The 23634-nt window shown below is 45.9% G+C and overlaps 8 protein-coding genes across 8 annotated transcripts; 3 read left to right on the forward strand and 5 right to left on the reverse strand.

Annotated features, from left to right (window-relative positions):
- Positions 1–500: 500 nt before the first annotated feature.
- On the forward strand, positions 501–2373 carry N7469_009217 (bestrophin family protein; the record flags this gene model as incomplete). The annotated part of the gene is made up of 6 exons (XM_056648135.1): positions 501–764; positions 832–979; positions 1053–1137; positions 1198–1721; positions 1784–1945; positions 2009–2373. 6 exons carry the CDS (start codon positions 501–503, stop codon positions 2371–2373), a joined length of 1548 nt encoding a protein of 515 aa, XP_056497900.1.
- A 285-nt stretch (positions 2374–2658) lies between these two features.
- On the reverse strand, positions 2659–3066 carry N7469_009218 (major facilitator superfamily domain-containing protein; the record flags this gene model as incomplete). Its single annotated transcript, XM_056648136.1, has 2 exons — positions 2659–2800; positions 2861–3066. 2 exons carry the CDS (start codon positions 3064–3066, stop codon positions 2659–2661), a joined length of 348 nt encoding a protein of 115 aa, XP_056497901.1.
- A 1234-nt stretch (positions 3067–4300) lies between these two features.
- N7469_009219 (MFS transporter) lies at positions 4301–5860 on the reverse strand (the record flags this gene model as incomplete). Its single annotated transcript, XM_056648137.1, has 1 exon — positions 4301–5860. One exon carries the CDS (start codon positions 5858–5860, stop codon positions 4301–4303), a length of 1560 nt encoding a protein of 519 aa, XP_056497902.1.
- Positions 5861–7598: 1738 nt separating this feature from the next.
- On the forward strand, positions 7599–7997 carry N7469_009220 (uncharacterized protein; the record flags this gene model as incomplete). Its single annotated transcript, XM_056648138.1, has 1 exon — positions 7599–7997. The coding sequence occupies one exon, from the start codon at positions 7599–7601 to the stop codon at positions 7995–7997; it is 399 nt and encodes a 132-aa protein (XP_056497903.1).
- Positions 7998–9999: 2002 nt separating this feature from the next.
- On the forward strand, positions 10000–11147 carry N7469_009221 (calcium-binding protein; the record flags this gene model as incomplete). The annotated part of the gene is made up of 2 exons (XM_056648139.1): positions 10000–10026; positions 10152–11147. 2 exons carry the CDS (start codon positions 10000–10002, stop codon positions 11145–11147), a joined length of 1023 nt encoding a protein of 340 aa, XP_056497904.1.
- Positions 11148–11720: 573 nt separating this feature from the next.
- Positions 11721–15587, reverse strand: N7469_009222 (uncharacterized protein; the record flags this gene model as incomplete). Its single annotated transcript, XM_056648140.1, has 1 exon — positions 11721–15587. One exon carries the CDS (start codon positions 15585–15587, stop codon positions 11721–11723), a length of 3867 nt encoding a protein of 1288 aa, XP_056497905.1.
- Positions 15588–17146: 1559 nt separating this feature from the next.
- Positions 17147–18779, reverse strand: N7469_009223 (uncharacterized protein; the record flags this gene model as incomplete). Its single annotated transcript, XM_056648141.1, has 2 exons — positions 17147–17694; positions 17756–18779. 2 exons carry the CDS (start codon positions 18777–18779, stop codon positions 17147–17149), a joined length of 1572 nt encoding a protein of 523 aa, XP_056497906.1.
- Positions 18780–22297: 3518 nt separating this feature from the next.
- On the reverse strand, positions 22298–22789 carry N7469_009224 (uncharacterized protein; the record flags this gene model as incomplete). Its single annotated transcript, XM_056648142.1, has 1 exon — positions 22298–22789. One exon carries the CDS (start codon positions 22787–22789, stop codon positions 22298–22300), a length of 492 nt encoding a protein of 163 aa, XP_056497907.1.
- Between the last annotated feature and the right edge of the window lie 845 nt (positions 22790–23634).

Consider the following 23634-nt stretch of genomic DNA (forward strand, 5'->3'; position numbering starts at 1 on the left):
TTGCTGGAGATCAATAGATGAGGTACTGTATACACCTGCCATTTACAGTGTATAGTGGTGGCACACTGACACACACGCACGATACATATCTGTAGGCGTCGATCCCAGTCTGATTGGGCAGTTCACGCGGGACATCCACGCGACTACCTGGGCACAGGACTTTGTAAATCCTATTAAAAATCCTGCGGGTAGAAATGATCTACCAGAATAATTACTTATAGATCTCGGTGTGGCCATATACTAATGCTAGAGACCGAAGTGGCGTTATAGCCCTGAGCCCTACTGTAAATCAAGTGGCCGGACAGATTTATGCCACCCGCTGTCATTTGTCCACAGATATGCAAGCCAACAAATAAATACTAGCAAATGACGTAGCTTCAACAGAACACTTCATATTAATACTCATGAATTTACAAACCTCCAATTTTACCTTCGCGGCCAAGTAGGCTCCGGCCGATGAAGCCTTTTTTCCATGGTTTTATCCTTAGGAAGAATCTATAATGTCGGACCACGAGGGATGCACTGCTGCCTCCTCGATCCCTCGAGCGATCTTAGCTGATCGAAGGTGCCCTGCATCTATTTCAACTTCAGTCGATGCACCCAAAAGTAACAATGGAAGCTGTCCAGATTTACAAGCCGATGTCCCAAAAGAACGGGAATCGTTTGAAAGGCCTTCACGTCGACCGAGTTTTTTGGATAATTTGGCAGACTCGCGGGAGTCTCAGTTTCATGTGCAGGATAGAAGCGAGCTCGAGCGTTATTTCGTATGTGGTACACTATCGGTCCCATGAGTCGTTGTTTGTACGCTAAATGCAAGCTATCCACGACTAGTACGGTCCCCGGAACATGACACAGCACTCCAAATGGCCGATAGTAATGCGAGTTCAGGGAAGTATAATGCCTCAAATGATTATTCCGCTGTTTCTTATTGGAGGGTGGGCGACACTGATTACCTGCATTTCTCATTTTTACCATGATCGTGCGTCCTCTCATCCATCTTCTGTATTGTCTCTCTTGGCTTCCTAACAAGCCCGTTCCTTTATTCTGAACAGTGGGAATTAATAATATCCTATTGACTGTGCTGGGATTTGTGGTTGGCTTGTCACTATCATTCCGTGGTTCTACCGCATATGAAAGGTCAGTACTAGAGACAAGATATGCCAATTTAGATGAACCGCATAGCTGACAGCAAGGAAGATGGGCGGATGGACGCAGGTACTGGGCTTCACTGATTCAGACCTCGCGCAATCTAGCACGTATAATTTGGGTACATTTCGATGAAAGGCCAGATGAGGGTAATGTAGATCTTCTAAGAAAGCTGTACGGGATATGGAAAAAATATCTGAGGACCATCGCTGATTACTGTCGCAGATCTGCCATGAATTTAATCTTAGCATTTGCAGTCGCACTCAAACACAAGCTTCGTTTTGAGCCCGATGTCGCTTATGAGGATCTTGCAGGCCTTATAGGACATCTAGATACGTTTGCCCTAGATGCGCATGATCGCAATACCCTAAATCCCCAGTCAAAATCAGCATGGAAGTCGATGGGGGAATATTTGAGTCTATCATTTGCCAAATCAAATCCTCGAAAATTGATAAAGCGATCCAAAAAGCCACTCGGACATCTTCCTATCGAGATCCTTCTTCATTTATCAGCCTACGTTGATTCATGTGTTAAGAATGGTACCTTGACTTTACCCCAATTCCAGGGTCAAGCTTGTATGTTAGTAGACCATCAATACGAAATCATGAGCTAACTAGGATCGAAGTGACATTGATAGCATCACTAAATGAGGTATTGACAGGGACAGAGCGTGTGCTGGATACACCTCTTCCCGCAGCGTATAGCATTGCAATTGCTCAAATTTCATGGATATACGTTGTACTTCTCCCTTTTCAACTCTACAAGTTTCTTCATTGGACAACTATACCTGCGTCAATGGGTAAGCCTAACCCAGGCATCGAATTCAAATCCCTTGGAGGAACGTGACTGACAATTCCCGGAGTTGCGGCATATATAATCATTGGACTTCTCACAATTGGCAGCGAGATTGAAAATCCTTTCGGACATGACGTGAATGATCTCCCACTCACCTCATATTGTCGACAAATCGCTAAGGAAATTGATATCATCACAGCAAGTCCATCGCCAAATGTGGAAGACTTTATGACTCGACCTGAGAACCTGGTTTTGTTTCCTCTTAGCCAAGCTGGGTATCCGATGTGGAAAGATAGAAACAGGGAGGATATCCATTCGGCACTCCGTGCGAAATTTGTTGCGAGTCCGAGCAAGAATCCTGCATTAGCTGGATCAAACATGTCAACACGAACAATGAGCTTTCCGATGGGAAAGGGTGTGGAACCTGTTTAATTGAACAGTGACCTAATGAGTTATAACGTCGCCCAGCCGACTATTAAAATACGGGTAAAATATGTAAGGCCTGAGAATGGATTGACAGCTGACATAAACGTACATGAATTTGGGATTCTCTTCGTTGCTGTTTGTATGTCCCTCCTGTTACTTCATTTGGGGGACGTTAGGCTGAAATATGAAGCATGAATTATTGAACTAGCCGAGCTTTTATACCACATATTGTGTAGTAAAAGAAATTGCGCGCCTCATCGTAATTCTAGCAAGCTATGAAATTCTACCATTTTAGATTATGGAATATACGTAAGCAAAGAGAGCACCAGTACTCGATTCGAATTGCGTCTTTATCAACGAGGATGTATTGTAAAGATCAAGGACTGTCTGAATCGAAACGATAAATGCATCCACGAACGAGTCTAGATAGAGGCTGTGATCCTTTAGCAAGACCACAATCATTCACCGAAAATGTTGGTATATTGAGACTTACGGAATGAACATCAGGACCATCGTCTTTGTGGACCAGACTGAAGTGATAGCTTTCACACGTTGTACACCATTCTGAAAGTTCTCCGAATTTTTCTCCTCGCTTACGAGATCATCGTTTGTCTCCTCGACAGCCTGATTAATCCCGGCCTTCTTCTCGGTATCTATTTGTTCATCTTGGCGAGCAGAGATCTCTTTGGGTGTACCCATCCTGATCGCAAACGGGAAGGTCAAAGAAAGACCGTCGAGCTCCTTCAACCTTTTCAAGATCAAGCAATCAATGTCTCTCCCAGGGTAGAAGAAGACTCTTAATTGAAGCGAGAGTTGCACAGTAAATATTCCAACAGCCAAAGCAAACTCTGTAATTATGCAGATGCACCCGCTGATACCGCAAAGCGAGGAGTCCCTCCTATCAGATGATCTGATAAACTAGGTGCCACGAAGATTGATCAATTAAGTAAAAATCTGCGGCATAGTGAAAGTAGAAGAGTTTCTCTTAACTTAAGACACCTGGCCACGGCCCATTTTACAAGTTCAGTAGTATTCGTCATTCCTCCTTGAAAATTAGTGTCTTGGTTAGGATCACTAACACTATGTAAGTCAATCGTACGATGTAATCTGCAATAGATGATAGAGGGCTATACTTGTGAATGTCTGTATGACTGGTATTATATCATAGTGGTTCAGTTTATAAGATAGCCCGAGAAGAGCAGCTACTGTTAGTTATTCAACTTTTAGTGTATCATCTGCATGAGTGTTGGTTTTACCAAGCTCCAATGGAACAAAAGATTTCGCTAGCAGAAAGTATTATATTGACCGTCGATTTATTTCGATCGAAGTTTGAGCTTTCCATCAAAATATTTCAGAATCCTGATAGGTAAACTTCATGATTCGGGTGCAATCTTGTTTCTGTATGCCGATTCATAAATCGGCCAAGTCCGAGCAAAGTCGCCAAGCAGCGTCAAGCATTAAGGCCACCAACTTCTCAGTGGATCACGAAGATAGAACCATTCTCAAGCGAGGAGATTCTCGTCCTACTTGAATTTCCGGTGCCGGCGGGGGCGAGTTTGAGTCCTTATGGCAGCAGATTGACGGGCTGGATACCTGTATAATAAAGCATTGACCTTACACTGACGACGGAGGAATATAGACTATATGCATATACTCAAAGGTGATAATTTTATAGTAGGAACCAACAAGCTGAGAGCCCTTTGAAGGTATCGATTGGTATTCGCGAATCTGATCCGCTTCCCTTGGCTTTGCTATCTAATTCACTAACAACCAAAGTGAGGTTTATCAATCAAACCCAGGAATATTGAATTGGATCTTTTCGTGATATCTTTTGCCCGTAAAAGCCACCCTACGCCCAATGCAATATATACCAAGGATGAGATATATCTTTGAGACAAGGATGAATACTCCAGACAGATACCTCGCTTAACATCTAGACATTGCGGCGCTTGCAATCCTCGTCTGTCTCAGGAAGATAAGTGACAGCCTTTGAAAGACCAAGAGCAAGCAGAATCATGAGTATCCAGATAGCATAGCCACCGGCTAGCTGGGTCCTTGCTCCAACAGCGAAGAGGCTAGTGAAAAGAGCTGGACAAAAAGCTCTCAACCCACTAACACCGGTCAAAGCAAGCGCGTTCAATGTACCTAAGACCTTTGGTGTAGGTGCAACATCATTTACAACCAGCTGGATCGCCGTGAAACTCATACTAACACCACAGCCAATAGCTAGCATAGTCGGTACAAAGATCCAGAAGACCTTGAGCGCGCCTTCGTTATGCATACGTAAAAGGACATTTGCGAGAGGACAGCAGATGAAGAAGAACGGGTAAGCCCAGGCGCAGACTCGTATCACTCCATTCGAGCCAATTTTTCGCTGCAATGGAGGGAATATGAGTAATAGCCAGGCAGCTTGAGCTGCACCATTCAATCCCATCATGATTGAAATTTGGAAAGGTGTAAAGCCAAAACCACCCAGGCGAATAGGTGTATACCAGAAAACGGGAATAATGGCTGTATAGGCGAAGGCAAGAACCATAATGTGTCCGTAGACGTAGAGAACAATACCAACTCCTGGCCATTTCATCAGCTCCCAAGTCGTAAGGTCCCCGCTGCGAGAGGGGGCATTGCCAACATTTTCCAGTTCTGGGGACTCCTTTTTCAAGGTCTCCTTGACGAACAAGGCGCTGGAAAGTGCAGCTGTGGCTCCTATCATTGCAACCACAAGACTCGAGAGCGCATATGGATATATCTTGAAGAATTCAATGGACCCAAAAGCCCGCGGATATTGATGAACTGGGTCCGCAAGAGCTCCGCCGAGTAGTGGTCCCAGAAAAATACCCAGGTTTCCACTAAAAGCAAACCAACTAAATGCGCGGGCCTGTGTTTTGGGAGTGCTGTGCTCGGCAACCATTGTACGGATGGTAACAATGGTCCCGGCAAAAACACCGGCGATGCAGCGAAACAGAATCATTTGTGGTATACTCTTTGCCATTCCAAAAAGGCCAGTTGCCAGAGTCACACCGAACAGGGAAAAGACAAGTACGGGCTTGCGTCCAATGCGATCCGCTGCTCGTCCCCAGAAAAGCATGACTACCGCTTGCGTCAGAGAGAATAGTGATTCGATGAGACCGCTGTAGAAGCCAATATCCGAGTCTGAAACATTACCATTCTCTTGAACCATTTGACTGACATAAGGAAAGATTGAGAAGAAAGCCAAGGGTTCAATCACTCGTGCATAGCACAGCAGCATAACCTGTGTTACAGGCAAAGGTTTTTCATCCCCCTCGTCGCCAGTGGCATCATTGGCCTGTGGTGAAGATCCATATGGCGAGCTAGAGTTCGGCCCGGTAGAATTGGATTCATTTCCAGACCCGAGCAGCGCAGTCGTCTCATCTACGCGCCCTTCGCCATCACCAGTTCCCGTGGATTGCGACTGAGAGACTGCCACCAGGCTGTCAAGCCGACTATTTGTCTCCGGCGTAACAGACGCCATCTGTCAACGTTGGAATCGATCGGATAAGATCGAGCAAGGGGCAGCTCGGGCTTGTCTCCGCAGGGAAGAAGATCTTCCTGCGAATAAGACGCCACGGATATTCCTTCTTGCGATGGTGGAGAAGGGCGGTGGGACCAGTCAGAATGTGCAGCACTTTGAGAATTAAGCAGCGATTGGATGAATTTAATACTCTAATTCCAATCAACTATCTAAAATCACAATTCATTGAATCCTTGGAGTGTCAATGTGGCACAATTGCTTTTTCAAATCGTGAAAAAAGAGGGCCGCGGAGCGGTTTCAACTCAGCTACTATAAACAAGGTACAAATGAAGGCTTTTCACTGTTTAGTAGTTTGTAAACGACTGAACATCAAATTCCTAACCCGACTTCAAATTTTATGGTAGTTGCTATATTTAAGTTCTCAAGCTACATTAATTTTTTTGACAATTGGATTTGAAAATGATTCTTATGGAGGAGGATTAGAAAATAGAGGCACCAAAACGTAGTCCAGAACAGACCCGGTACCTAAAATGTCAGATTCACCAGGTAGTATACCAACTTCCGCTCAAAAAACTATATAAATTCCAATTTATATGAGAGAACGCTCAAATTATTCCAACAATGTACTCAATCTATATAGCTTTTGAGTGGAAATTAGTATGAGCAAGGTTAGCCATTCCCTAAAAGTGCCAATTCATAACCCCCAGACTGAGCCTTGTACGGGATGAGATCTACTAATCTCTGTAGTTTCCGAGAGTAAGCAAGGCTCTAAATAGCCCTTCCGTCATACTCTTCTCCGGTGCTTCCATTGGCATTTTTCTGCCCCCAAAGTTCTGGGTGGCCCCGGAAAATTAAATTCGAGATCACATTTGATACCTAACCTTAGGTTGGAAGACATTGAGGGTTTTTCTTTTCCCATCTGCTTAATACTTTGAATTAATAGACAGCATATCCCAGGTTTCTCTCATCCATTGAAAATTATACTATGCTTAGGTCAATGGTTAAAACTTGCTTAGCTCTACGCCACTTGGCTTATCCGCACTGCTAAGCTCCCCGTGGCTTCAAATTCGTTCTTCACGATATTTTGGGAACCCTAAACTAGTGTATATTTATGCAATACATACCGAATGGATCCGCTCTAATGCCTAGTACCTGGACATAAAAGTTGGATTTGCAAGTTGTGCCCAGATGTTTCCTGTACAACGTGGGGGCTGAAGTGTACAGCCCTCGCAGATCTTAACCTGAAGTCAATAATGTTCTTAAGGAGATTTTGAAAATACGTAGGTGGCTCTGGGGCCGAACTAAATGGATAAAGGAACAGAGGCATTTATTGACCTTGCACAGGTCTTCAAGCCTCGTTCATAGGCTTGAAGAGCTCCGCATTCGAATATAATGGCCCCAGGAACTTGCTTAGCCCCCCACTATAAGAGGATCAAATAATGGGGCCAATCCTCGGGGATAAGATATCTTTACCAATAGGAACAAGATGAACTACGCTATTGCCGATAAATAGGCACTGCATCGAGTGTGTCCGAAAACCGATACATGAATATCCAAGAAAATATCGTGGGGCGATCGTGCCTCATAGCTGGTTCAGAGAAAGTGAGAATTATCAATGCACCGAATTGCTGAAGTATAAAAAGCATCAGAAAGTCCCCGGGCATCAAAAACCCAGAAAATACAACAAAATTAACCTCCTATCTATCGAATCACTGAGTACTCCGTATAATACGCGAAAATGGTTGTTCTCATGAAAATCCTCCCTTTGCTGGCCCTCCTGGCCCCAGCCCTCGCCGGTCCTACCGAAATCATCTGCGAGACAAGCGATGCCAGCCCTTCAACCGAGGACGTGACCGCTGTCATCAACCAATTTAACGGAGACGCATCCGATAAGACCTGCGCCCAACAGAACAACTGCTGCAGCCATTGCACTACCTGTGGCTCAGCTGGTTCCGCTAAGATTGCCATCTGTGGTGAGACAGCTGGTGGCATCGGAGGCATCCCCGGAATCAAACACAATGCCATTGCAGGCTGGATCAACGAACTCCAACAGAAGTGCCTCAGCAATGGCAAGGCTGGTGGTAGATACGTCATTGGTGGTGCTACCAACTGGGAGGTTGAACTTAGCCACTCCTAGGGTATGTTAATCATGAGATACTTCATGACTCAAACCAATTCACTAGACAGAGCAGAGTGCTAATCTCTATCCACATGAGCACAGTATCTGATCCTTCAGAATAGCCATCTCTCAATAAATAATATTTGAATATGATAGGTTTGAGTATGAAATACAAATCTTCTGGAAAGAGAATTATGCATGGGATTGAGACCCCAGAAATTGATACCTATAGCTCTGTGCATACATTATTGATTTTACGCTTCGAACTCACCGGAGATCTTCTATTCTCTCTTTTAGAGAGATAGGAAATTTGTAGAGACTCCACTTGTCCCCTCAGATATCTGTCTATGTCTACCAATATCAGTACGACTGTAGAGGCGGAGCAAAAAAATTGGGCGATGAATCGTGGTCCAGCATCACCACCAACCATGACAGATGATCATATATTAGATTGTTCTAGAATCATGCACGGCCCGCCATGCGTATAAGAAGAGGCTATAATATTACTCTTTTCGTCTGCAATTCCCATCTAATTACTTTTGTCTTGTGATGGTGAGAGTGAGCTGAAGGGGAGAAAAATTCAAGCCTAACGAAATCCAATTTCTTGCCAAAACAAGGAGCAAGTCGGCTAACCTTCTTGACTTCAATTCAAAAGATATATCTCATAACATGCATTTTTTTATTTAACAGGGGATTTATCTACATGAAGGAGAGCCATCACTATATGGGACAACCTTTGCGGCTAGTCGGCGAAGCTGTGGGTCACATATTGAAAGAGGGTGTAGAATTATCCCCATAATGTGGTGACGCTCGCATTCCAGAGAGTGAACAGGAACTACTGCGGTCCTGATATATACTATATTTATTAAGGTCATAGTATGACCTTAATAGCAGCAATACTCGAGCAGAAACTTCGATTTGCTTTTTTCTGTCGATCTCACGATTTTCTTTTGTCTTGAATATTGACAATATGCCGAACTCGACATCAGCAATCACTAGCTATTCAAGATGAAGAAACCTTCAACACCGTTTCCCAATAACTACCGCATCATCGAACTACCAGGCGTGGTTTAATCGCGGGTATCTTTGGGCGCAAGATTTCAATCATGATGAAGCGGCTCGCTGTTTCGTAGCATCAATCAAAGGAGACAATAAATGCGGGATGGCATATTGGGGAGTATGTAGGTACAATTCCGCTAGAGAAAGCACTGATTCAAGCTCTTCAATTCCGATTTGCGTTGCATAGACCATTCCCGGAAAATACTAGTACCCTCGACCATACTTATGCTCAAGAAATATACTGTGACTATAAACAGTTCCCATCTGACTGGATATTGCGGCACTATACACGGAAACATAAATATATATCAGTCCTCCAATCGTCAAGAACTATTTGCCCTTTTGGGGCTTCCTATCAAAGTGAAAGCGAGTGGAAAATAGTGATGGCCTTCGATGATAGATCTTTTTGTAAAGTTTCTCACAGACAGTCGGCCGTGGAGGCCTCACAAGCCCAAGATACTCATTTGTGATCATGGACAGTTTCCTAGAAATCAATGAATCCAATGTTATACACAACTTCGTTTGGATCCACTCTAGCGATCACTGCCTAAGATAAGTTTGCACTGCCACATCACGCCGCTAACGATCGTGGCGTGATGTGGCAGTGCAATATAACAGGCGTCACCAATTGGCTGTGAAAAACTGTGGCTGAAGAGCTGAAATAATATTCTCAGCTCTTCAGCCACCGATGGGAGAGATATACTAAATCTCTCCTATCCGAGCTATACAGATCCGTACTATTGGTCGCCTGGTACTCTGCTCCACTCCCGCTAGGATAGGTCAAATTGAAATCAGATTTCAAAACATACCCCTCATTATCAGCGTGACGAACTTCGTAGCTCATGACCAATCTTTTTAGAACATATATAAAGCCCTGGATGTAAGCAGTAGTACAGGGCCGCGACAAGATAAAATTGTGTTTCAACCCTTGCTATCAAAGTGCATCTTGATAATTGACAAAATGTCGTACTCAAATTACGAGAACAACGTGAGTTGAATTCCTATCTTGCTTTTACTTTTGGCGTAATATGCAGTCAAAATGGCCGTATAATTATTTCAATTTAAGTCTTGAGTATACTCCGTGTACCATACCATAACTAACCATGAAATAAGGGTCCATCCGGCAGGAATAGCTCCTACGGCTCTTCTGACAGAGACAATTCCTACGGCTCTTCTGACCGGGACAACTCCTACGGTTCATCTGGCAAGGACAACTCCTACGGCTCATCTGGCAAAGACAATTCCTACGGCTCATCTGACCGGGACAATTCCTACGGCTCATCTGGCAAAGACAATTCCTACAGCTCATCTGACCGGGACAATTCCTACGGCTCTTCTGACCGGGACAACTCCTACGGTTCATCTGGCAAAGACAATTCCTACGGCTCTTCTGACCGGGGCAATTCCTACAGCTCATCTGGCAAGGACAACTCCTACGGCTCTTCTGACCGGGACAATTCCTACGGTTCATCTGGCAAGGACAACTCCTACGGCTCATCTGGCCGTGACAATTCCTACGGCTCTTCTGACAGAGACAACTCCTACGGCTCATCTGGCAAAGACAATTCCTACAGCTCATCTGACCGGGACAATTCCTACGGTTCATCTGGCCGTGACAACGCCTACGGTTCATCTGGCAAAGACAATTCCTATAGCTCTTCTGGCAAGGACAACTCCTACGGCTCATCTGGCAAAGACAATTCCTACGGCTCTTCTGACAGAGACAACTCCTACGGCTCATCTGGCAAAGACAATTCCTACGGCTCATCTGGCCGTGACAATTCCTACGGCTCTTCTGACAGAGACAACTCCTACGGCTCATCTGGCAAAGACAATTCCTACGGTTCATCTGACCGGGACAATTCCTACGGCTCTTCTGACCGGGGCAATTCCTACAGCTCTTCTGGCAAGGACAATTCCTACGGCTCATCTGGCAAGGACAATTCCTACGGCTCTTCTGACAGAGACAACTCCTACAGCTCATCTGACCGGGACAATTCCTACGGTTCATCTGGTAGTGAGAGCACAATTGGAAAGATCGCGGAGAAAGCTGGCAACTTCATAGGTAACAGCATGTTCGAAGAGCGTGGCAGTGAAAGACGCCAGTGAAATAGTGAATCACATCTTGACTGCCACTTGGAGGAGACAAATCTTCGATTCATATAGATGAATCCAAATTCGTTATAGATGAATCCAAATTCGTTATAGATGAATCCAAATTCGTTATAGATGAATCCAAATTCGTTAACGGAGTCGTAGTGTGTCTTCCAATGAGACAAATTTGAAATCGAAAGAATCGTCTTGACCGAAATCATCTAGAGTACAGGCGGATTTTATGTCGATGCCAAAAGATAAACTCTGAAAAGTAAGTCTTCGTGACAGACAGTCATCTGCGCCAGATCGACAATACATTGTCAGCCAAGTACACCCGACATGACCGAGCCATAGTCCCATTATCCTTCAAGGCTAGGCCCAAGGCCTCCCAATAGGCTACTCACTTGCCGATGTGGATATGGCATAAGAAAGACATAAGCATCATAATACTTTTAATACCATATCTAACTCAAAATCTCAACTAAGCCACCGCTGTACTCCAACCCTTCCCATACAAATTATAGTCTAAAACTCCTAGAAAAAAAAACATATTCATCATTACAACAAAATCAAGAAGTAGAAATCCAATTAACCCACTGACACCCACATCCCCCAGACCCCCCCATCAATACCCCCATACTCATCACTCTTACTCCCACTCCCAACCTGAACAGGATTAACCAAAGTACCACCCACCCCGCGATTCTCAACAAGTAACATCTTATCCGTAATATTATATTTCCCTCCATCAAGAGCATAACAATAAACCAATTTCTTCATCTCATCTCCTCCATGCCTATCAACCGTGATACTAACCGGGTACGGAAAAGAACCAGGTCGAATATAATCCGTCGCAGAGGAGGAAGATGTTGCCGTGGACGAAGTCGATGTCGCCGTCATGCTAGATGAAGTCTTACTCCCCGTAGACGACGAAGTACCACGAGAAAGTAAACTCCGACCTAAACGCTCAGGTTTTGTCCAAATTTGAACAAGAAAGCGAGTCTGAGACCAGGTACAGCGAACCCGGGCGTCTTCTTTAGTCGAGCCACCATTTTTATCATTTGAGTTTGAATCCTTTGTTTGGGAATCTAGTGCAGACCGCGAGGATGAGAAAATGGATTTATCGAAGTACGTGTAGAATCCGTAGTGTGCGTTCTCTTTATCTCGATTGTAGAGACGGATTGGTTGGGACGAAGGGAGAGGGTAGAGCTTTGCTGGGGCGGCGGTTCCATCTGAGATTTCTTCTGGTGGTGGGAATATATCGGTTAAATTTGATGCGATTATTCCGGTTTCATTTGATGACTTGGTGTTTGTTCGTCGGTAGATGTTTGTTGAGGAGAGGTGGACTGGTGATTGGACGGTTATGTAAAAGGGCGTTTCTTCACCTGCGTATGGAGATGAGTTTCCATCTGTGGTGTTTCCTATAAATGCTTGATCTGAGGAATTTGGGGCTGCGGGTGAGGGTGTCCAATCAATGTTTCCTCGTCGTGATTTTGTGACTGCGGTACTGTTATCGTATGTGCCGTTGCGGAAAAGAATTTGGATGCGAAAGGTTGGTTCGTTTGCTTGGTATGGGCTGTTCTCGAATTGTTGGTCCTTTGGTAGAGCACAGCTCCATAGTTCGGATGGTTGGATACATGTTGATGTTGAGTCTTGCGTTTCGGTACCTGCAATCGTAGAGATTCCTGTTGGCATGGGCGGGTAGCCTGTGAGATTGAGCCAATTCGATTGGACGGGTGTCTCGTCACCCTTCCTGGTCAGCGTCGTTGCGAGGACGATGGCGACGATTATAATTATTAAAAATAATGTGCAGATTCCGAGGTACCATCTTCGTCGAAGCCGACCTTCTCGTCCTGGTCGTCCGAAACAACCCTTGTTGCTGATACATCCACGCCCGCGCCAAAATCCACCGATTTTCCTCCCGACTGCATCTTCACGCTCTAGCCTGCGACGTCGGCTTTCCATGGGTCCTACTGGACCTGTTGGGTTCATAATTGCTGCGCGCGGAGTGGGGTGTTGATCATAACGCGGAGGCAGTGGAGTTTCTCGATATTCTTCTCGAGGGTACTGACTATATGCCGGTGCCGGTGCATTGATATCGTGTTCTTCCTCGGAATGGCCTCTAGAGTTGGGATTCACCTGGGATAGTTGGATAGCACCTGGCCCTCCAGCAGCACGCTGAAAGCCAGGAGATGTAGGTTCATTTGCATGCGGCTGGTCTTCTATATGAGCTTGTGATCCTTCTTGACCTAATGATCGATCTGTAGTCAGAGGTGGTGCAGGCGCAGCTTTTGGCCAGTCTGATACTTCCGCATTTGCCTGTGGTCGAGGCTCCTGGGGTGGTGGAATGCCATTTTGTGGAGGAAATACTGGTACATAATGAGGAGCAGGCTGTGGTTGCGGTTGCGGTTGCATAACCACAGGTTCTTGGGGCGCCCCATAGTAATTGTGTATGATCTGAGGTTGAGCCGGGGGTATCTGTGGAGGTGGCACTGGCTGAGGAGGTGGGGTAGGCTCTGCAGCTGGTGGTTGATAATTAGGTGCTTGTGGAGGAGGTGGTTGGACAGGCTCTGGAGGTTGAACTTCCTGGGGATGGGTCGTTTGCGACGCCGGAGTCGTCTCAGAAACACCCCTAGAGGAGTCTTTAGGAGGCTCAGGAACATCTTTCTCATTATCATCCACAAGAGACGAATCCCAAGAGTCCGAACTCGAACTAGATGCAGGCGTAGAGGCTCCAATTTCCTTGCTATGTTCATCCGGTTTTGTGCTTAAGTCCGGCGAATCGATATCAATTAGTAAACCTTTAGTACCTGCAACAGAACCTGTCACACCACCCATAGACTTCTTAGCCTCCTCTTCATTTCCACCGTTTGCCTCGGCGAATATGAGACCTCTGTCTCGCGTTTCTCCAGGACAATCGTCTATCGGGATGGAAATGGCACCTAGTGGTGTGATAGAACATATATGATCCACACATTCGAAGAAAGGCGTCTTGCTGAATAGTTCGTGTGCACAAGCTTGATAATATTCTGCTGCTTCACCCTGAATCCTTCCGTTGGGGAACATGGTTGATAATATTGTCTGTCTCTTTTGAATGATGGTCGTCTGCTCAGCATCCAGCGAGCGTGCTTGTCCTTGTGCAGGTATTTTTGGTCCTTCGTCCCAGTTGATAACTGCTGTTTGTGGCGTGTCGGGTGAGAAGTGCGATATCTCCTTCTCCTCCCACCACTCCTTGGTCCCTTTCGATGATGGAGAAGTGATTCCGTCGCGAGGGAAATTCGGACTTATAGGCGACTTCTTGCCTAACAGTGGAGAGAGAAGGTAGGTCCACCAGCCTTGTGATTCAGGACGGGTGGCTATTGTATTCACACTCAGTCGACTTGCAAGAGGGACCTGGTCATTATCATCGATTGAAGTGCGGGAGTTTCTGTGAGAACGTTCGGTGCTGTGAACATCTGCGTCTTCGAAGATCGTATCCGCAGACATTGAGCGGCGTTTCCTCGTCATTGCACTGAAATGTGCCTTTAAAAAGTCTGATCCCATTCCATTCTTGTGTTGCTCTGGTATAGCTGGAACAGGGGGTACGTCCTTATGTTCCCAGCCTCGTGGAGTTGGCTGAGAGTAAACACTGGAAGTTGCCCGTGAACGCAAAGTCTCAGGACTTGGTGTTGACCACGGTGCATCCTCGCGTGCTGGCGTCACGATTATCGAGGGTGTTAGAGGTGTATGTTGGTCCCCTAGTCCATCACTGTCCTTCGGACGATATGAGTCGGCATAAGGTACTGTAAGTCCGATCATGACATGTCGATCTGAGGGGGAGAGGCCATGTTCAGATCTATCACTGAAGGGATCTTGAAGGTTTGGATCGAGAAATGGATTGATAGTCTCTTGTGGGGACTCATTTTGTCTCTCAAGCTGCTGCTGCTGCTGCTGCTTTTCGGGCTGCACTTGAGACGTCTCTTTCAAAAACGGATTCCGACTCTGGAAAGGACCATGTTTCTTCTGAGCCGTTCGTTCTTTTCCACGTGCTCGTGACAACTGCTTCAAATCATTCAAATCAACAAATGCCAACGGTGCATTGCCAACTTCATTTTCCCTATATTGAACCGGTGGTTCCGAGAGCGTGAAATCCGTAACAAGATTTAAACCAACAGGCTTTGCAGCATTCTTCTTCTTTTTCGTAATACCACGAATACTCAATCTCGAACCCGACCCAGATATCTCTCTAGATGATCGCCTATCACGAATCTGAGCCTGAGCCTGAGCCTGTCGGCTTTCGACTTTCTGCCTGGTTGCTTTGACGAGGAAATCAAATGGTCGAGTTCGCTCGAGATCTTTGTCTTCGGCAGAGGAACAGGATGGACTCTCGATTTCCTCACTGATTGGCGATGAGAGGGGGAATTTGGGTACGGGCACTTGCAGGTCCTCTGGCCTTTTTGAGCGATTTGAGACCATTCTGTGGTGAATTTGAGATTGTTGGACTGTGTGAGGTAGTTAGTGCATGTAATATAACTTATGCAGTATGTTGTTGGAGTCAAGACAATACCATGAAGATGTGCTTGATATCGTAACAAAGATGAACGAGGCAACGAGGATGGAAATCAGATGACCAAGATCAAACAATGAACAAAAAGTTTCCCAAACTATTAATATTTAATAGGATGACGCCTGAAACAATGCAAGTGAAAGAAAACGCCATGTATTCACTGCGGGAAACGAGACAAAACCACCTTGCTAAAGTCGAATATGAAAAGGAAAAAAAAGAACAAATGGACAGTAGAAGGAAAACAGGGGGAAAAAAGGGTTTGAAAAGTGGCCATGACTCGAAGAAAAGAGCTCGACGATTTCAGCTCAGCGCCTGCAGATGCACTAGAGAAGCTGTGCCGTGCTGTACCGTACTATGTATAAGCTGTATGTACAGGTGCTTGGCAGATGTCAACCACCTGGATCCATGACAACAACCAATGGAAATAGTGAAGAGGTCATATTCTGCAGCGATCTCAAACAAAACAGCTTCAGATCGCCAGGGATGTTGAGTCTGATCATGCGATGGGATTGGATGAATGTTTTGCGGAGGTTCCAGTTGGAGCGGAGACTTTAAGCGCTGCGGTGGGCGGGCGCTTAAAATGAAAATGAAGAAGAATGAGTGGTGCACCAAAATAGAAGAGTCCACTTTGATTGATGGTTCTTCTCTTTTTATTCTATTTTTTTTTTTATTTATTTTTGAAGCTAATTGTTTATTTTAACTTGAAACAAAGGAATCCTGCAGCAACTCGAGTTTGGTTTAACGCTGGCGTTGTTTATTGCAGACATACTACATTGACCATAGGTATGGTACTAGTTAGGAGAGTCTAGAACTGGCTGGACTCAAATGTAAGAGTAGACAAAGTGGAGGAGAAATCAAGTAGAGCCGATAATGGCTGATGATTGAATTGAAGCTGTAGGAGCCATACTCGAGCAATGATGGTATACAGTAAAAAGACAAGCAAAGGAAACAGGTGATATCATCGCATGCAATGCACGCCTTTTGGATATTTAGTACACATTCCAGTCAAGACACCAAACCAATCAGGCCAAAAGAGATAGAAAAAAGAATAAAAAGAAAGGATTCCCAAAACAATTGTCCGATACCCCATCGAGTCCAGAACATGCAGAAGACAAAACAAACCACAAGGGAATCAAGAACAGAGTGTAAGAAAGGGAGAACCCAAATGATGGCGGTATGATTGATGACAACAAGAGGAAGAAGGATAGCCACACGTTGACAAAAGGAAATAATTTCGAAGCGAAAGGGAGGCCATGAAACTGAAGTGGTTTGGTTCATGGAGGTTGAGATAATCTCCTCCAAGGGCCCATATCTAAAACAAGGGATATATTGGATGACAAGATGAAAGAAGCGTCGTAGGTTTATGCGAATGGTGTGCGTGTGTGTGCGTGCGTGTACATGTGCCATGTGCAACATGAAACTAGTCATTTCTCATTCATAGTGGTTGTGTGGGTGATCGCAATCAAGATCACCTTCGCTCATCGGTATATTGGATGCCTTGCATTGGAGCCACAGAACCATTCATCAAAGGCGGTAGTGTCCGAGGCTGCTGCTGCTCACCCATCTGTCCCCCATTCCCGAATTGCGCAAATACAGGAGGCTGTGACTGTACATTTGTTGGGGTCGCTGCAATCGGGTGGTGCTCGAAGATCGAGGTTGGTCGCGATGGAGCTGCTTGTTGATTCAACTGAGCGCGTAATTCATCCACTTCTGAGCGGAGAAGTGAGTTATCCCGACGCATCTGCCCTACCGACTTTTCCAGCGAACTGATGTAGTCGATCGCTCGGGTCAGAGTTTCCCATTTGCTGGATTTGTTGTTTTGAGCTTGTGGGAGGCGCAGTCGGAGAGCTTCGAAGCAGTCTTTCATTTCACTTCGACGCTTGCGCTCGGCGAGTTTGTGCGTGACGCGCAGTTCGGGGGTTCTACTGTATGGCGTGTTTCCAGCGGCATCCTCGCCGATTAAATCACGAACTTGTCGATGTTGTAAGGAGTGGTGGTGCACATTCGGCGGAAGTTCTAGAGCTTGTCAGCATCGCAGTCATAAGGCATACAGTACTGGAGTGCAGATTGAGCTTACCATGTTGACCTCGGGGCATACGCGACTCCGAATACATACTGCTGAGCGATTCGGCCGTACTGCCCTTCCGGGAGAAGGGCGGGTTTGATTTCTCTGTTGACGAGATGGAGCTTGATCGCGCAACATCTGGGTCGGGAAAAGCGTAAGCCATACCCGCCGTGGGAGCTTCGGCATTGTAAATTTCAGATCGAGGATTCGATGAAATAGCTGGTGCTGTACGACCCGCGGCGAAATTTCGAGGTTCGCCAGGGCGCGGGCCCAACGGAGACAGAGGTTGACTACCTCCTGAGTACCGCGGACCTCGCAAGGAGTTCATATCTGTGGATATACCACGCTCTCTTTGAAGACTGGAGACAATGGATGACTGAGAGGCATTGGTGCTATGATAGGGTGAAGCGGAGGTCGGATTGATGGCTAATGAGCTAATGCCCTGATTCATGCGACTATCCACGCTGCTGCGTCGCGACTCGGAGACCTCGACCACACTCCCACGTTGCGAGGAAGCATCGTAATTTTGATTGATCGACGGTAACGCAGAATTAGGTTGGGAGGAGTGAAACCCTGGCGAAGGGTGGTTCGCGCCAGCGGAGGACGGGGTGGTGGATTGTTCATGGGGATATGGTGAGCGATCTGGGACGATCTGACCGCGGTTGGGAGAAGGCTGTGAGGCGGAGGTGAGGAAGTTGAGAGAAGGGTAATTGTTGTTATTGTTGGCGTTGCTATTATTATTGTTGTTGGTGCCATTGGTCGCGGTCGAGTAGGTCGAAGATCCTAGAGGGTCAGTATGCGACGAACCATCTGCCCGGGAAGGAATCCTACTTGTGCTTTGCGGCATAGACCAATTGCCGGAGTCTCGTTCGATTGTATTGAGGGAAGAATTGCCGGGGGATTTCTCGGATGTGTTGTGACCACCATTCATATTGGCTGTGAGCGTTGATATCGAGGGTAGAGTCTGCGACGAGGCCGCGGGAGTCTGAGGGCCCGAGGAGACTTGCTCCCACGGGCGATGAGGGAGAGAGTCCATATGGGCCGGAGGAGAGGAGGGGAAGAGGCGAAAGAGAGAATGGAGGAACCAAGAAGGGACGAAATAAGGAATGAAAAGAAGAAATCGAAAGAGTATGACAAGGCAGTATAAGAGAGAGCGACCGAGGGGGGAAAAACGAGAGACGAAGAGAAGAAGAATTGCGGAGAGAGAATCTTCACAATTGATTGAAACATGAAACCAGGGGTATTACCTTTACGTATTACAGTACAGTACACCAGTACAGTACAGCCTACTATGTACATCATAGTACAGCAGACTATACTTAGAAATGATACATACTATAAATGAGATCATAAATAGAATATCGTATATATTTAGTAGATATAGAAAGATGTAGTTATATATCAAAATTCACACTCCTGTGCTATCTTCTACTCCTATCATTTAAGAAGTATAGCTTCCTTGTATCTTACAGCCAAGCCACTACTGTGCGCAAGACTGTGCCACGAGGCAAGGCAAGGGTGGTTTGGTTAGTTACAGAGGCGGACAACTGCAGAATCCAGCTGGTCGAGTAACTCCCGTACATGGAGGATTCTGTACAGACGCAAGGCACGTATTACATCATGACCAGAGTCTTCACGTCACGACGTGTGTGGGCTGTAAAAAGAATTTGTATATAATAGCCCTGATTCAATTTATTCTTTCTCATTTCTTTTGATATTTACTCTTTTTTTCTCTTCTTTTATTGTGAATGCCATTGTGTATCATTCCGTGTCGAAGTACCTTCCACACGGCACTCACGTGGAGCGGGGCTCCTTGCCTGGTATGTAATGTATGTAACGTATGTATTGGGTGCTGTAATATTGACTGTACTGTATGTAACATTCAACCACGAGTCTTCGCCGACCACCGCAGGGACTACACTCATCCTCCATGTTTATATTTATATACGTAGTAGATATAGATATTTGAACTTATACTTTAGTGGTATACATTGACTATGCTAGGCTGATATCTGAATATATGTAGCTACACTGAATAGTGTATAGTACACTATTAATACTGACACGGTCGCACTCATCTAACCATCTCAGCATCCCCGAATTGTATCTCATCCACAACCAATGCACTCTCCCGTCCCGAATGTCACTCGAGTCAGACATCACACCTCCCTGGCGGCATTTGAAGCAATCTTCCCCGTCTTTCCCCCAGCCCAATCTCCTCTTTGAGCCATCCCAACCTCAACAATGTCCCAGTCCGCCAAACCATCACCCACCCGCCAACCACTCATCCGCCAACCTGCCATTGCCAATTTGAGCCCGATCAATCCGTCAGATTCTTGACTTCGGAGCCTGCGTGACCCTCCTTCTTGGCATCTTCTCGAGCTTATTCCAGCCCTCTCTCTCTCTCTCTGTGCCAGTGTGTATTGGTGCCCGAGCCGGTAAACATCCTCACCAGTACACAGCCCACCCGCTGATCGACCAAATTGATACATCCATTGGATTTGAATTGCTTCTCCTCCACACTACTATTTACAGAGGATGGATGTACTCTGTAGGCAGCACAATACTGGCACCGCCACCGTGGCGTCAGCTGCACTCACTATGTACTCTGTACATCGTGTATACTGAAGTATGTATAGTTCTGTATGTATGGAGTGTATACACTAGAGTAATAATGATAAACTTCGACTAGTCTCGTTTTCCAGGGATGCCACATGGCTCCGTAGCCTTGCAGAATGTCTCTGGATCGATCGACACGCGTACATGCCACACGCCCAGGCCCTTGACACCGTAGCAGTCTTCCATTCCACGCTGTCTTCGATGCAGATTGCAGATTGAGACTTGCATTTCCTTGGCCCTCTCTGCACTTTACTGTGTATTGTACTACGTCCCCATGATCTGCCACTGCTTGAATACTGTACATAATCAACGTTACTGTCGTTATCGCTGTCACTTCCCAGTTGCTGGTGTTTCAAGGGATGATATGTCTGTCCTCCGGAACTATGCAATAGTGTGCCCGGACCGTATCCATAGTTCCCTATTTACAGGATGTACAGTATGTATGTATTAAGTATGTATGTAATGATTGAGTAGGGGTACTTTTTTGTCATGCCAAACTTATCTCCACAAATGGCGTGGAATACGGCGTGGTTCGTGGTTCACGCTTCATCGACGTGGTTCGTGTGATTGATGATGCACTAAGGGGGGGGGGTTTGCCCTTGAATTGTACTGTACTACTATGTACTCCGTATGGAATTCCTTTTTTGCCTTGCTGCGTCTACAAATAGTCCGATTCAATATTATTACCTCCTCTCTCACCTCCCTTCAACAGCTTGACTCAGGGATTAGACTAAATTTACCCTCCCCTCCCCCCACATCCTTTGTTCACGACGATCATCTTCCGTCGATCCTCAACGGACCTCATCCCCCGATGCTGGGGACCAACACTGACCACCGGATTGGTAGATCATTCCACGCTGCACTTCTGCAGCCCCCCTTTCTCATGGCTACCCCTTGGCAATTGTACTTTCCCTGTCGACTATGTACAGAGACATACTATGTAAATATTTACTGTAGATACTGTACGAAGTACTTTCCACTGTTTATCCCCCTGCGCCGGCTCACTTCCGCTCCACCCCTAGACTCGCGTGGATTCCATACTCCCAAACATTGTCTGGGATGCCACGGGGGGAATCTTGCCTCTTTTTCCATCCTCTCTGACTGGTCACCATGGTTATCCATGTGTAGGGTCTGTCAGTTCCAACGTGTTGGTACCCAAGGGGTAGTCAATTATCCCAGTAATTGCGGTGACAGAGCCATTGTTCTCATTCAATCGTATACGGCATTGGTGTATCATGTATGTAACATACTCGGTGGCTAGAGTAAATTCCAGATGCTTGAATCGATCGCATGATTCATTCTAAGTGTTAGTTACCTATTGCTACTGGGCTGATACTGACTCATGGGTAGCTAAATACTGTAGTCACTCACTAAGGGGATTTGGGCACCGCCGCTGGTATGCGATTGACCTTTGTTCCTTTAACCAAGCAATTACTGGCTCCTAGGACTGGTCCCTAGATAGTCGCTGCACTAAAAGAATTCCAGTGGCTCCGAGATCGAATCATCGAACGATCGGACAAGAACTAAATATACTGTTACTACACCACAACCATGTAGTCGCTAGATCCAAATCAGAGTCATCATGTATTGGAGTAGCATTTACGGTATGATTGAAAAATTGATTGAACATCGGGAGCAAGTGTAGTAGAGGAAAATCATGAAGTTGATTGGGAAGTGAAATATAATCTCCACCCCATGTATACATCAAGAAAATCAACCCAGTGAAGATATCAAACGCGGCAAATCGTGACACGGAAGAGCCGAACAAACAGACTTCAAGGCTCGGAGCCTTGAACGTATACTCAAGTACATAAACGCTGTCGAACTTGAGTAGAGCGAGAAGTACCTGAATCCCGTCAATCATAGTCACATTTCACCCAAGACGCTCCTAATACTAGCAGACACTTACTTGAAAAGTACGGTATCTGTGTTGCATCACCAAATCAGCATCCATCTTGCGAAAAGTCTTCCACGCCATTTCGCGACATAATTTCCAGACCAAAAATCTAGAATATACCGTCCAAATCGGCATGCTATCGTGAGACTTAGTCTTCTTGCGGCTCTGGCCTTAGACTGAAGAATGGGATTATGAATTGCTTCCGGATTAATCGCGACAAGTTTGGCATATTCCACATGAGCCGGGTGTTCAATACCCTTGAGAACGCAACGGATGCCATAGACTACAGCCAAAGCACGGGCCTGGACAATGTTTTGTTGAATGAGAGTTTCGTAAACTAGAACTTGTCGATAAAAAGCAGTGACCACGGTTAGAGCTATAATGGGATTGTATTCACTCAGTGGCTTCGTGATATTTTTCCCGGGATGGACTTTGTTTTCGAAATTGGTTGTGAAGATTAGCGTGGCGATTAGACCACTACTAGCCAAACTTGAGGTTAGGAAATTGATCTTTGGCAATTTCCTGAGCATAATGAGTGGATGTCTCTGACCGGGAGGACAAGGTAAAATTAACAATAGCATACCCGTCCATGCCAACAATAAGTAATATCATGGCTAGGTTTGAGAGAAAGTATATCCAAGCCCATCGGGAATCTGGTCCATACAACATTTGCGACGTCCATATCCAAGAGTCACGATTGTTAATAGCTCATCATAACCGCCGCAATGGAGGCTGACGCATATAATAATATCAAACGAAGTGCAGAGAGCGGGGCTCAAAACTCGGCGTTCGTGAGGCATGCCGTTCAGCTCTTACCAGGTGTCACAATAGCCTTCCAGGGCTGTAATAGTTAGCACGACGAGCCCGACCCATTGATATCCGAACTGGCGAGCTGAGTGTCACCTCTCTTGACTTTCTCACTGCTCCACGGAACTGGGGTTTTCCTGCGGCTCCCGTAAGAAGTGAAGATTTTTTTTATTAAATTGTATATATCCCGCACTCCGTGGACTATATCAGCAATTTGAACTACGAGGAAGTACTCCAAACCCCATCGTTTCACTTCCAGAATGCATCCGGTGCAGGCGTGAACTCCTAGCCCGCGCGGAAGAGGATCAACTGATATCCTCTGGTCGTGTTTATCGACGTTTGCATTATGCATTTGGACAGCAGTCCATCCTAATGTTCGTCTTGTGTACCGATTACGACGCGCTGTCTGTCATAGTCTCGGATTGATGGCGCTGGCGATCATTTTTCCGGAGGTTATTATCTCCGAAGCATTGAATCAGCTTCTACTTGCACGTCGCTTAATGATGGACGTAAAGAAAGCGAATCGCTATGCTGTATGACGTCCCGTCTTTATTTGCCTTGGTGAATC

This window comes from Penicillium citrinum (genome assembly GCF_028827155.1).
Source record: "Penicillium citrinum strain IBT 23319 chromosome Unknown utg000008l:1.0-2707905.0:1.0-2709502.0, whole genome shotgun sequence".
In the NCBI taxonomy this organism is placed as follows: Eukaryota; Fungi; Ascomycota; class Eurotiomycetes; order Eurotiales; family Aspergillaceae; genus Penicillium; species Penicillium citrinum.